The following is a 15649-nucleotide window of genomic DNA, read 5'->3' as shown; positions in this document are numbered from 1 at the left end:
GTGAAAAGGGGAGAAATTAGAGAACTTGTCTGTATTCCCTTTATTAATGACCAAAATTCCAAAAATACAAATGGGAAGATTTGTTCTATTTGAAATGTTCCTAAAGTAGGGAGATGTCCAATGTCACCAGGGTGTCTGGGGTTATCTGTAACACAAATGTATCTATTAGGACTCATTATAACCAACTCATTATAACCTACTGCATATTTCATGTATAGTTATGAAATGGACTAAAATATGAACACTTACTGCCATGCAGTTAAATACTATCACATGCATTCTTTACATTTTTTAAATGTATTTATTTCACCTTTATTTAACCAGGTAGGCAAGTTGAGAACAAGTTCTCATTTACAATTGCGACCTGGCCAAGATAAAGCAAAGCAGTTCGACACATACAACAACACAGAGTTACACATGGAAAAAAAAACACACAAAAAACATACAGTCAATAATACAGTAGAAAAATAAGTCTATATACAATGTGAGCAAGTGAGGTGAGATAAGGGAGGTAAAGGCAAAAAAAAGGCCATGGTGACAAAGTAAATACAATAAAGCAAGTAAAACACTGGAATGGTTGATTTGCAGTGGAAGAATGTGCAAAGTAGAGATATAAATAATGCATTTAAACAAAACACACCTGTCATCTTTCTGTCTCACATATACAGCAGATAGATTACTTTTCAGATGGAAGCATTACATTCATGGACACTTCATTTCTACATATTTTTGTGACTCAATCCCCACCATTTTTAGGACTCACATCTGACACCAGCATGGCGTGGGCAAGAGTGTCAGTTATGGGTCCCACTGACCCAGCAACTGCAGGACCTGGGGGCCCGGGGGTCCAGGCAAGACAGGCAGACCCTATCCCACAAAAAAAAACACAAGAGAAGACATCCTGATTTGTATACCCTTCATTTTGACCCCTCACCTTCCCATGCATGCAAATGCTCCCCAGTTTGTTGCTGTAATACAGTTTGTGTTTTCAGTCAACTTGCTTGTTAAAAGAAGGTCAATAAAGAAATATAAATTGCTGAAAGATGTCGTAAAGGACAACATTGCTAAAAAGGAACATTTTAATTCCTAGGTTAGACAAAATACAGCTAGGAATGCGTTCAGCTCCACATCAGCAAATTCTTTACACTCAAATGGACTCTGAGATTCCGACACTGTGGGCTACTTCAGTCAAGGTTTGGTCTTGAATACAAAGATCTATAATGGGTTCAGGGTTAATTATACGAGTGACAGGTGTAGTGGACTACTGGCTGAACCAGCAGAGATGATGAGGAGTCAGTGAAGTGAAGAGAAGTGAACCCACCAGACGACACCACAAAGGTCTTGTTAGGTTCTAAAATTAACCCTGTAAAATCTCAAGGACAATTATTAAAGTTCAAACCAAGATTATTCACCCAAAGAGTCAGACAGCTGAACAGACAAGGACATGTTTCCTCCAGCACAAGTATATATATAGTCTCCTCTTTTCCTCTAAACATTGCATCTTTATGCAAGTAATAAACTGTTCCTTCTCCCTTAATGTGACCTGTCTTGACCTCGGCCCCCATTCCTCACTAATCCACAGCTCTCCACCCTTGTCAGTAAAGCTCTCCACACTTGTCAGGGGGAGGCTTGCAAGCCGAAGAACACCACCCCAACCATGTGATTGCCTCTCATTTACACAGGACATTCATAAGCCCCTGGCACATATCCAACCTTAATTGACTCCACCGTATACAGTTGAATTCGGAAGTTTACATACACTTAGGTTGGAGTCATTAAAACTCATTTTTCAACCACTCCACAAATGTCTTGTAAACAAACTATCGTTTTGGCAAGTCGGTTAGGACGTCTACTTTGTGCATGACACAAGTAATTTTCCCAACAATTGTTTACAGACAGATTATTTCACTTATAATTCACTGTATCACAATTCCAGTGGGTCAGAAGTTTACATACACTAAGTTGACTGTGCCTTTAAACAGCTTGGAAAATGGCTTTAGAAACTTCTGAAAGGCTAATTGACATAATTTGAGTCAATTGGAGGTGTACTTGTAGATGTATTTCAAGGCCTACCTTCAAACTCAGTGCCTCTTTGCTTGACATCACATGAAAATCAAAAGAAGTCAGCCAAGACCTCAGAAAAAAACTGTAGACCTCCACAAGTCCGGTTCCTCCTTTGGAGCAATTTCCAAACGCCTGAAGGTACCACGTTCATCTGTACAAACAATAGTACGCAAGTATAAACACCATGGGACCATGCAGCCGTCATACCGCTCAGGAAGGAGACGTCTCCTAGAGATGAACATACTTTGGTGCGAAAAGTGCAAATCAATCCCAGAACAACAGCAAAGGACCTTGTGAAGATGCTGGAGGAAACAGGTACAAAAGTATCTATATCCACAGTAAAATGAGTCCTATATCAACATAACCTGAAAGATCGCTCAGCAAGGAAGATGCCACTGCTCCAAAACCGCCATAGAAATGACAGACTACGGTTTGCAACTGCACATGGGGACAAAGATCGCACTTTTTGGAGAAATGTTCTCTGCTCTGATGAAACAAAAATGGAACTGTTTGGCCATAATGACCATCATTATGTTTGGAGGAAAAAGGGGGAGGCTTGCAAGCCGAAGAACACCACCCCAAACATGAAGCACGGGGGTGGCAGCATCATGTTGTGGGGGTGCTTTGCTGCAGGAGGGACTGGTGCACTTCACAAAATAGATGGCATCATGAGGGAGGAAAATTATGTGGATATATTGAAGCAACATCAAGATATCAGTCGGGAAGTTAAAGCTTGGTCGCAAATGGGTCTTCCAAATGGACAATGACCCCAAACATACTTCCAAAGTTATGTCAAAATGGCTTAAAGACAACATAGTCAAGGTATTGGAGTGGCCATCAAAAAGTCCTAACCTCAATCCCATAGAAAATGTGTGGGCAGAACTGAAAAAGTGTGTGCGAGCAAGGAGGCCTACAAACCAGACTCAGTTACACCAGCTCTGTCAGGAGGAATGGGCCAAAATTCACCCAACTTATTGTGGGAAGCTTGTGGAAGGCTACCCAAAATGTTTGACCAAAGTTAAACAATTCAAAGGCAATGCTACCAAATACTAATTGAGTGTATGTAAACTTCTGACCCACTGGGAATGTGATGAAAGAAATAAAAGCTGAAATAAATAATTCTCTCTACTATTATTCTGACATTTCACATTCTTAAAATAAAAGTGGTGATCCTAACTGACCTAAAACAGGGAATATTTACTAGGATTAAATGTCAGGAATTGTGAAAAACTGATTTGAAATGTATTTGGCTAAGGTGTATGTAAACTTCCGACTTCAACTGTACATTCCTCCTTAATTTCCTCCTTAACATTAACTTCTGGTGTAGAAACCAGACTGTGGCACTTCTCATTTCAATAGGATACCTGACGATTAACATTATTTCAAGTTTAGAAGTCAGAACCCATCAGTCTGAAACAAAGAATGTGAAATTGCTAATAATACATCATAGCAGTTATATGGCCCATAGCCTTTGTCCTGCATTCACAAACAGGTAGGCGCTCCTACTTTGTAGCTCAGCCCCCCTCAACACCTCCCCTGCAGGAATGTAGCTGAAATATGATTAGTCTCAACTGAACATTTTGGTGTTAACAACCCTGTTTTTGTCATTCCTTCAGGGTCTTCGCTAGCTGCAGAATAATATTTTGGACAGACTTTAATGGCTATCAAATCAAACCAAATCAAATTGTATTTGTCACATGCGCCAAATAGAACAGGTTACACCTTACCAGTCTACCGTGCAATGCTTACTTACAAGCCCTTAACCAACAATGCAGTTCAAGAAATAGAGTTAATAAAATATTTACTAAATAAACTAAAGCTTAAAAAATCGAATCAATCAAAAAGTAACACAATACACTTACATAACAATATTGAGGCTTTATACAGGGAGTACCGGTAAACAGTCAATATGCGGGGGTATAGGTTAATCGAGGACATTTTTTAAGTGACTATGCATAGATAATAAGCAGCGAGTAGCAGCAAAGTAAATGGGTGGGGTCAATGTAAATAGTCTGGGTGGCCATTTGATTAGTATAGTTGTTCAGCAGTCTTATGGCTTGGGAATAGAAGCTGTTAAGGAGCCTTTTGGTACTAGACTTGGCGGTCCGGTACCGCTTGCCGTGCGGTAGCAGAGACAACAGTCTATGACTTGGGTGATTGGAATCTTTGACAATTTTTTGGGCCTTCTTCTGACACAGCCTAGTATATAGGTCCTGGATGAAAGGAAGCTTGGCCCCAGTGATGTATTGGGCCGTACGCACTACCCTCTGTAGCGCCTTGCGGTCAGATGGCGAGCAGTTGCCATCTCGATGGTGCAGCTGTAGAACTTTTTGAGGATCTGGGGACCCATGCCAAATCTTTTCAGTCTCCTGAGGAGGAAAAGGTGTTGTTGTGCCCTCTTCACAACTGTCTTGGTGTGTTTGGACCATGATAGTTTGTTGATGATGTGGACACCAAGGAACTTGAAACTCTCGACCCGCTCCACTTCAGTCGGTAATGGGTACTTGTTCGGCCCTCCTTTTCCTATAGTCCACGATCAGCTCCTTTGTCTTGCTCACATAGAGAGAGAGGTTGTTGTTCTGGCACCACACTGCCAGGTACCTGACCTCCTCCCTATATGCTCTCATCGTTGTCAGTGATCAGGCCTACCACTGTTGTGTCGTAAGCAAACTTAATGGTGGTGTTGGAGTCGTGCATGGCCACGCAGTCGTGGGTGAACGGGGAGTACAGGAGGGGACTAAGCATGCACCCCTGAGGGGCACTAGAGTTGAGGATCAGTGTGGCAGATATGTTGTTGCTTACCCTTACCACCTGGGGGCGGCCTGTCAGGAAGTCCAGGATCCAGTTGCAGATGGAGGTGTTTAGTCCCAGGGTCCTTAGCTTAGAGATGAGCTTTGTGGGCACTATGGTGTTGAATGCTGAGCTGTAGTCAATGAACAGCATTCTCACATAGGTGTTCCTTTTGTCCAGGTGGGAAAGGGCAGTGTGGAGCGAAATTTAGATTGCATCATCTGTGGATCTGTTGGGGCGGTATGTGAATTGGAGTGGGTCTATGGATTCTGGCATGACTGTCTTGATGTGAGCCATGACCAGCCTTTCAAAGCACTTCATGGCTACCGACGTGAGTGCTACGGGGCGGTAATCGTTTAGGCATGTTACCTTCGCTATCTTGAACACAGGGACTATGGTGGTCTGCTTGAAACATGTAGGTATTACAGACTCGGCCAGGGAGAGGTTGAAAATGTCAGTGAAGACACTTGCAATTGGCTTTGTGAATGTTGACATGTTTAAAGGTCTTGCTCACATTGGCTATGGAGAGCGTGATCACACAGTCGTCCGGAACAGCTGGTGCTCTCATGCATGCTTCAGTGTTGCTTGCCTCAAAGCGAGCATAAAAGGCATTTAGCTCATCTGGTAGGCTCATTTAGTCACAAAAATGATTGGGGAGGATGTAGACCCACCGGCTGAGCAGGAAAGGATGCAACAAGGGGGGAGCTGGAGGTCCAGTGGGGCCCGGCTGGCCCTCACCATATCTGGATGGGATTGGAGGTCCACTGGGGCCCGGCTGGCCCTCACCATATCTGGATGACTAACCTGTAACCCAACACACTGACTCGGTACCACTGACTCGGTACCTCCTGTATAGCCTCGTTATTGTTATTTTATTGTGATACTTTTACATTTATTTTACTGTAGTTTATTTAGTAAATATTTTCTTAACTCTATTTCTTGAACTGCATTGTTGGTTAAGGGCTTGTAAGTAAGCATTTCACGGTAAGGTCTACACCTGTTGTATTCGGAGCGTTTGACAAATACATTTTGATTTGATTTGATCGTTCCTTGCACCAGGAGACGATGCTTATAGCAGTGGAGCCCCTCAAAATAGCATAACCTTATAAAAACTGGCCCGAATCTCCAGGTTTATTGTACAGATGCGGTGGTACAAGACAATGGGTGCCCTTGCTCCAGCGCCAAGAGACACAGTTCTACTGTGACAGAGTTAAGGCAAGCACAGCATGTTGTTTCACTATTTAACCAGATATTCAACTAACAGGCCAGATACATTAGGTTATTAACACACAATAACACACGTGACCCATGACTGTATCAATAATATAAAGATATTATGGTCCACATATAATATTATCTAATAATATATGATAATATAAGCCATTAAGGAGACATTTTTAAGCGACTTAGTCATGCAACTCAGTCATGCGTAGGTAGCTTAACCTCTTTCTAAATATGTTGGAAAACAAATTGCTTTATGTAATGAAGAGTACATGTGTAATAAAACAATGAACTTTGAAAGTGTTCTCTAATTAAACATTACGGAATACCCAAGTCGACTGTTTTATTGGTGTGACATGCGTCACCTAACTGTTATTGTGCCCAGGTGCATCTCGTTATTGGTGGGTGGGGTTTTCTCTATACATTTCCAGTGTTTCCCAGTGCCCAGAAGATTTCCATTATTTGTAAAGGTTGGAGTGCATTGAGAGGACAAGAGAAGTAAGGGTGACTTAGACCAAATTTCCAGGAATGGCAGCCTGGAAAAGTATGACCTCCAGCCAGGATCAGTTCTCCTTCTCCCTGGGCACGTTTCCCTAAACCTAAGACCTTTGAATGTATTGCTGTTTCAATTTAAAGTGAAAGCTAATAAGTATATATTGGTGATAGGATCACCATATGAGCGTTAGCGCTGAAGATTGTGTGATATTATTGCGGAGTGCTCCAATGGTGATTATAGAGATGCTGAAAGATATTGGTGCTTCAGAAAATAAATCTGCTGTCTATTTGAAATCTATCTCAGGCACATCAGATACAACTCATTGCTTTAGGCTGTATCAAGGGCTTTGTGATTCGTTGGCCAGTCAAGTCGGGTGTGATAGTGCCGGGGTGGATAAAAATACTTTCTTACTATTCACTTGGAAACAATTTAGGAAACAGGTTTATTCCTGCTACCCCTGGGCGAGATCATGCAACATCACAAAGTTCACTTCCACTGCTATGCTGATGACACCCAGCTCTACCTCTCCACTAAACCCACCACTCCCCTCCCTCATCAGCCGTATTCACAACATCCAGAGCTGGATGAGCATGAAGCTCCTCAAACTCAACAGCAACGAGACAGAGGTCATGCTCATCGGCTCCAAATCCACTCTCTCCAAGCATCACCACAGATGGTTTCCCCGTCCCTCTGTAAACACTAGTCAAAAGCCTCGGTGTCTCACTGGATGGTTCCCTCTCTTTCGAACCCCACATAAAAACCTGCACCCCGACAGCATTCTTCCACCTCCGCAATATCTCCAGGCTCCGCCTCTCACTGTCACACTCCAGCACAGAAAACCCTCATTCATGCCTTGGTTACTTCCTGACTAGACTGCTGTAACACTCTCCTCACCAGTGTCTGTACGTAAGTGCTTCCTTGTCTTGGAATAAGAGCCTTCAGGCCTTTTGGTCTAACTGACAGGGGATTAGCCTTTGCCAGCTGGCACAAAAGCCGTTGGTCAGGGTAGTAGGAGCCAACCTTTGCATTATACTTCACTCACATAGACAGCCTACTGCAGGTTACAATATGAAGCAAATGAAAAGCACTTAAAGCGGCAATCTGCAGGAGAAAAAATGAAGCGTCTTCCATGTCCCTGTTTCAGTAAAAAGCTACGGGACGGGGCTGGAGAAACGTTACCACTCTCAAATTCGTAGACAGAGCTATGGATGCAAGGACTGACCATCCATGATATACAGTGCCTTGTTTTGCAAGGAGGAATGGGAAAAAATTTCAGTCTCTCGATGTGCAAAACTGATAGAGACATACAACAAGCGACTTACAGCTGTAATCGGAGCAAAAGGTGGCGCTACAAAGTATTAACTTAAAAGGGGGCTGAATAATTATGCACGCGCGATTTTTCAGTTTTTGATTTGTTAAAAAAGTTTGAAATATCCAATAAATGTCGTTCCACTTCATGATTGTGTCCCACTTGTTGTTGATTCCTCACAAAAAAATCCAGTTTTATATCTTTATGTTTGAAGCCTGAAATGTGGCAAAAGGTCGCAAAGTTCAAGGGGGCCGAATACTTTCGCAAGGCACTGTAGCTTGAGGCTATACAGTGTTTGTTGGCATTTACTTTGTTTACAAACATTGGAGTAAAACAATCTTATATTTGGGGTCCTGGTGGGGTAGGACAGTTGAACTAAGCTGATAAGGTATTTATAAGTTATTTTATTAAAGAATCAATGGGAACATATAATTAATTTACAAGTCCAAAGATGTACGTAGAAACCTCCGATTTCCCCTTTTAAAGCTTAATGACAAGTACCTAGCTAATCTGATAAAATATTTCACCTGTTTATGTGTTTTACAAACATTGAAGGGAATTGTTGAACACACCTTGAGTGATGGGAGACGTCATCCTTGAGTGGGAACAGACTTGACTGGGAACAGAAAAATGTAATGTAGCTACAACGTGATTAGGATAGCTGGCTAATGTTTTTATAGCTAGCTACTGTAACTAACATTCTTTAGGCAATTGTTACTAGCTAATTTAGCTACTAGCTCATTTAGAAAATCAGGGTCTAAACAGCTCACCAAGTTACAATTCAAGCAGGCTTTTATAAGAAGCATGCTACATTTAAATATGATAGCCTATACTTGCCAATGGCATAATTCAGTTGTAGAGGAACTTTCCTTACCTGTAAATATTACACGGTACACTCCCGATCAAAAGCTCAAAGACAATTTCCTGTGAAACCCAGGAATTTGACAGTAAAAACTCCAGGGAAAAGTTTGGGGTTTGGTTTCTTTGGTGAACTTCTATACCACACATTTGGCGTGTGGGGTACCACATTCACCATATGAATGGAGTGATTGGTATAATGGAGCCGCAGTTATGGTGGTGGAGAGGACACCGCTTGCCGCAAGGCAGGGGGATGAACAAACTCTGAAAGTGCAATTAGCGGAGAAAGTACTGAACAGCGACGTAAAGGACCTTCTCGGAGCCTCACCTGTCCACCATGCCGCCCGTGCTGGAAAACTGACTTGCCTACGTTTCCTCGTGGAAGAAGCGGGTTTACCGGGCAACAGTTTGGAGAATAATGGCGCCAGCCCCGCACACGACGCTGCTGCCACTGGTCCCCTGGCCTGCTTACAGTGGCTATTAACTCAAGGTGGATGTCGTACCGCGGTGAGTGCCGTTATTTTCTTGCTACATAGCCTACAGTAGGCCTTCATTGCTTTTTAAAAAGGCTAATAGTTCCATAATACTGCCAACATCATTCATCACACAGACCTCTTGTTATCATTTTAAGATCAGTCAGAGCTCAGAGGTCTATAGGACAACTTCTAGAGCAGCAAGGTCGAGGCCTGCAGTTAATTGAATTTACAATCCATCAATCCTGTAGCCTAGACCTGAAAAACACAAATTAGGTATATTGTCCCAAAAAAAGAATGACTTTTTAAAACTATTTCAATACAGATCTCAGAAAGTGACTACGTTTTCTTGTTTTTCAATCAACCTACAAAACACATTCCACATTCACAGATGTGACAGGTTTAAAAAAAAGAAAAAGTAAAAAAATAATAATACATTTGAAAAAATAAAAAATTAAAATTAAATTAAAATGAGTGATAAAGTCAAATAAAAGCATTTATTTTTCTTAATCTATTTATTTTCCTTGGTGCATATATATATATACATAGATACATACATACGTACATAAATACACACATATACATACATATATACACACACACACACACACACACACATAAGCACACGTACTCAAAAACTAAATTAAAATAAAAACACACAAAAATAACATAACACTTGCAGCAGCACTATCAAGGTTCTTATCAGCTATTTCAAGCATTCGCTGAGACGACGGGGTGACTACTTTTCTAAAATATTTCAATACAGATCTCAGAAAGTGACTACTTTTCTAAACTATTTCAATACAGATCTCAGAAAGTGACTACTTTTCTAAACTATTTCAATACAGATCTCAGAAAGTGACTACTTTTCTAAACTATTTCAATACAGATCTCCGAAAGTGACTACTTTTCTAAACTATTTCAATACAGATCTCCGAAAGTGACTACTTTTCTAAACTATTTCAATACAGATCTCAGAAAGTGACTACTTTTCTAAACTATTTCAATACAGATCTCCGAAAGTGACTACTTTTCTAAACTATTTCAATACAGATCTCCGAAAGTGACTACTTTTCTAAACTATTTCAATACAGATCTCAGAAAGTGACAACTTTTCTAAACTATTTCAATACAGATCTCCGAAAGTGACTACTTTTCTAAACTATTTGAATACAGATCTCAAAAAGTAATTACTTTCTAAAGCTATTTTAATACCGATCTGAGAGAGCAACTACTTTTTTTATATATAACTTAGGAAGTGACTACTTTTCTGAAACTACTGGGTTGGCTGCCTTCAACTAATGGCAGGGCTGTATCTGGAACTGCATGTTGGAGATAGAATGAATAGAGTACACACAATCTCCTATACCATTCCAATCTATCTGACAGTCATATTTGATCTACACAATACATTTCTATCTGAACATTCTGTATATGTCCATTCTCCTGAATGTCCATTGCCCCAGGTGTACATAATCAAGTCAAACCAATTATATTTTGTACAGATAAGTGTAAATAAGTTGTAACATTCAACTACTGTATGACTCTTTCAACATGCCGCTGAAAAGCTTGAAACATGCAATTAATTTTGTGATACCTGAAAATACTGCATACTAATTCAAAGCCATTTGCAAACATTGCCAACAGCAATTTGGATGCTTAGAAAAAAACTTTTTTGTACTTCTTTGTCCATCTGAGGGTAAGTGTTCTTGTTTCAAACACATACTACGCTATATTTAAGGGGATAGTTTACTCAGAATACAACCTAACATGAATTTCCACCTATCTTGGCTGTAGTTGATTCAAGAAGGCAGTTTTGGAATATTTTGTTTCCATTCGATACTTAATAGCCATATTTTGTTACCGTTAGCATTCTCAGTAACACTTAACATGAAACTGTTCTTGTGCCTGTGTAATAAAATTGTAATTAATAATTAGAGGATGATTTTATTAGCATGATTTTACATAATACTTAATTGCATTTTAATTTCATAGAAATGAGCTGAATGTTTTTGTAACTACTGTACACAATAGGAATAGTGCCTGTTCTTTATTCCACTTAAGTAGGGTGTGTTCGTAAATTCAATCTGGAGTGCCAGAGTGCGCTCAGAGTGCCCCCTGGGTCTTCGTAAATTCAGAGCTTGTTAGATTGTCCAGTCATATATTCAGAGCGTTTTTCTCTCAGAGCGGTCAGAGCGCACACGGGAAAAAAGTGGTGTACTCTAATGTTGAAATGATTCCATTTCCCTCGTGTATTTAATTAGGCTATAGGACATATTAAGATTGATGTTTTCTGAGATCTGAATTTGAATATCAAAGAAAATAGTTGCATTTTAGTTTAAACTCTATATAAACTATATTCGGCTACCTCAAGTATTTGAAATGTTGGTATGGTCAGCTCTCCTCCTGGAGAGCAGCTGCAAGTTTTTGCTCCAAACCTTCTCTAACACACCTGATTCTGCTCATCAAGGTGCTGATCTCATTAGTAGCAAAAGCCTGCACCACCATCAGTAGGGTTGGGGAGGGTTGGACACCACTGACGTAGGCTACTGTCCCTTTAACTACTGAGACGATTTCAAGCGACCAACATACTACTGGAGTGATCCTCCCCCCGATGGATTATTTATCAAGTGGTGAGTCCCATGTCGCGATTTGCGGCAATTGTGGATACGGGATCCAAGACAGCCGCCCGGAATTATATTCTTAATGTCCTACAACTCCGATAACGTTATCATAACAGAGAAATTATGAAGAAAGAAGTCAATATGAAGACCAAAGAATATCTCTGTAACAGGTGTTTGAGCTATGCGTGTTGAGGCAGAGGAGAACAAGCCATCAGGTGAACTTTATCGTCGTGCGCAATTATAGGTTACCAGTATGCATTAATTATGTTTATGTTTACTTTATTAACTCAATTACTAAAATGACTCGTAATTTGATAATTCTGTTGATATTATGTAAAACAACATTTGTTTTTAATAAGTAAAATGACCAAATACATGCTCATTGAAAGACATCGCCTACCTGTCCAAAGAAATAGGCTTTTTTTTTCTCACTTAGATGATGTATGCAGATCTCTGTCAATTCAACGAGATATGCTTCTAAATAGTGGACGTACATTTGTTATCTTACTGTAATGATCACAGGACTGGAATTCTATTGTTATCTACGAAGAAAATTGTTCAGGAGTTAAATAGAGGTTAAACCTCATCTAGATGCTGCGTTTATAAATACGGAGGAGTTGTCTAGCAGCAGTTATGGTGGTGGAGAGGACACTGCTTGCCGCAAGGCAGGGGGATGTACAAACTCTGAAAGTGCAATTAGCGGAGAAAGTACTGAACAGCGACGTAAAGGACCTTCTCGGAGCCTCACCTGTCCACCATGCCGCCCGTGCTGGAAAACTGACTTGCCTACGGTTCCTCGTGGAAGAAGCGGGTTTACCGGGCAACAGTTTGGCGAATAATGGCGCCAGCCCCGCACACGACGCTGCTGCCACTGGTAACCTGGCCTGCTTACAGTGGCTATTAACTCAAGGTGGATGTCGTACGGTGGTGAGTGGCGTTATTTTCTTGCTACATAGCCTACAGTAGGCCTTCATTGCTTTTTAAAAAGGCTAATAGTTCCATAATACAGCCAACATCATTCATCACACAGACCTCTTGTTATCATTTTAAGACCAGTCAGAGCTCAGAGGTCTATAGGACAACTTCTAGAGCAGCAAGGTCGAGGCCTGCAGTTAATTTAATTTCCAATCCATTAGTCCTGTAGCCTAGACCTGAAAAACACAAATTAGTTCTATTGTTTCCCAAGATTAGTCATCTTGGACTAGGCCCGAGCCTACCCATCTCTCTTAGGTCAGTATTTGCTTGACTGTCAAATTGAGCATTTTGCCTCATTTCCAGCCTGGAAATTACATTCCTCACTTCTTCACACAACTTCAGCATAACACAATTAGTCACTCAGACAGTTATTTGACCTCTATTGTAAGGCCTAAGAGGATAACCCTTGTCCCTAGTACCCCCAATGATTTATGTATAGGCCTACACTAGATGACTGATAGGGGGCGCTGTGTTGAAGCCATCTGCCTAAGAGGATAACCCTTGTCTCTAGTACCCCCCAATGATTTATGTATAGACCTACACTAGATGACTGATAGGGGGCGCTGTGTTGAAGCCATCGTGCATCATCTTGGCACTCCCCCACCATTGTAAAACATATTTAGCATTTATTCATATCTACATTCGTTTTTTGCCACATGTATTCTATTACAGACAACTTAATGCATATTTTTACATTATATTATGCAAGCTAAACATACAAATAAAACATACCAAAAATATAAAATATTTTCATTAAAGTATCATTTTTTTTTAGAGATTACTAATAAAATAATGAAATTACATGCAATTTTGTCCTTGAATCATTTAATTGAAATACTGTAGAATTCCATTCATTCCATTGGAGGAATGCTTCTACTGGGGAGTGCCAATATGACCGACAAGTGGCTTCGAAGCCTCTCAATGGTCAATACATAGCATCAGCAATCCAGGGTTTAAATACTGTACATCAGTGACTGCACCACCCACTTTTCTTTAGGCTTGTGCAGGCTTTTGTCTCAATGAACAACACATGGTCAGGATAATTGTGCTACTGTATATAACCTGTTGCCATTGAGAATACCTGAGACTTGTATTAGTTATTACTCTGTAATTATCATCAATACCCATTCTAAGGGAATGGTCACCACAGCAGGCAGTCCGTCCAGTGTACTAAGGTCTATACAACAATGTCACCTCTGCTGGACTAATTTGATATGATTTTTACAACAGCTTGAGAAAAACATTCACCTAGATCACAGGTCCTCATGCTGAATGTGTAGCGACTGGACCATTTGACAAAACGTGGGGGAAAAGTCATTTTGGTAAAAGTGCATTGATTTGTGCTTCTACACCTGCATTGCTTGCTGTTTGGTGTTTTAGGCTGGGTTTCTGTACAGCACTTTGAGATATCAGCTGATGTGCGAAGGGCTATATAAATACATTTGATTTGATTTGATTTGATTTCCATACACAAACTTAACTCTGTCTACCTAATGGCACAGGTTACATAAATGTTTGGCCTCACTTTCAGCATCCTGGGAAATATGAATGTAATATTATTGTGTAAAACTGATTGTTATAGGGTGAAAAAGACATTCACTTTCCACCCTCTATATTAATAATAAGAAGTCTGACATGTCCACATTAAACAGTGTTTCCACCCTCTATGTTAATAACAAGAAGTCTGACTTGTCCACATAAAACAGTGTTTCCACCCTCTATGTTAATAACAAGAAGTCTGACTTGTCCACATAAAACAGCGTTTCCACCCTCTATGTTAATAACAAGAAGTCTGACTTGTCCACATAAAGCAGCATTTGAGCCCAATGATACATATTCGTCATTTCACACTTGAGTCAGTAGAGACATTGGTTACAAGCTGTAATCAGCTGTAATCTTCATATCTATTAGCCATAGAGTAGTGCTGCGCACCAATATCGATAATTCGATACTAATCATACCTCACTTTCCCTGAATATTAATTTACAACACATACTATAATGTCACACACCCACACTATGGATCAAACTTCAGGATTCATTGAAATATTTGAGGACATGACATTTGACTTATGAATTACTGAATGGTATTGAGTACACCATTAGTCCAATGTCACCTAAACACATGTCTGAAAGTAAACTATATAATGTACCTAATCAGAGGAGGTTGGTGGCACCATAATTGGGGAGGATGGGCTCGTGGTAATTGCTGGAGCGTTAAATAGTGGAATGGTATCAAATACATCAAACACGTGGTTTCCATTTATTTGATGCCATTCCATCTGCTCCGTTCCAGCTATTATTATGAGCCGTCCTCCCGTAAGCAGCCTCCACTGCTTCTTGTTTTGAAACTCAAGTAATAGTTTGTTTTGGCTCTGTCTAGAAGCATCTGGTAGCTGTGTTATTTCATTTGTGTACTTGAAGAGTGTTAAATCTGTACAAGGGATGAAACCCTATATAGAGCACATTCAAATGGGATTAGAAGTTTGGAAAGCGGTATGCCCTGATGACATTGTCCGCGCAATTAATTAGGTTAATGACTTATCTTTCGATAACTCTATTCGCCATGTGCCAATCACTTAGTCTGGGCTAGGACTGAAAGACACTGGCATTCACACTGCTTTGTTCACTGACCAATTCAGCAAGAATGAGGTCGTAACAATGGGGAATCGATCGGTAGATAAAGGTGCTCTAAATTTACCCCTTTTGCATACCCCACCATACCAGGAGACATCCATTTCTTTATCATTGGAAAAGATAAATGGTTGAGTTTGATATAATTTAAAAGCTTACAAACAGTGTTGTCAAACTATTTTATTACTTGGATTTTTTTTAAATAA

General features: G+C 40.3%; 1 protein-coding gene across 2 annotated transcripts in view; it reads left to right on the top strand.

Moving 5' to 3' along the window:
• Window positions 1-11796: 11796 nt before the first annotated feature.
• The window catches only part of espn (espin), a 100869-nt gene continuing 97016 nt past the window's right edge, over window positions 11797-15649 (top strand). For both annotated transcript variants that reach the window (XM_090184372.1, XM_090184373.1), the window contains exon 1: window positions 11797-12762. In XM_090184372.1, coding sequence (XP_090040498.1) covers window positions 12469-12762 — 294 coding nt within the window. In that variant the 5' untranslated portion in view covers window positions 11797-12468. The remainder of the gene's footprint in view (window positions 12763-15649) is intronic.

Source organism: Oncorhynchus mykiss, chromosome 9 (assembly GCF_057628025.1).
Source record: "Oncorhynchus mykiss isolate SJ-2025 chromosome 9, ASM5762802v1, whole genome shotgun sequence".
NCBI classification, from domain to species: domain Eukaryota; kingdom Metazoa; phylum Chordata; class Actinopteri; order Salmoniformes; family Salmonidae; genus Oncorhynchus; species Oncorhynchus mykiss.
Note: the sequence above shows the minus strand (reverse complement) of the source record. Positions and strands in the feature narration are given on the sequence as shown.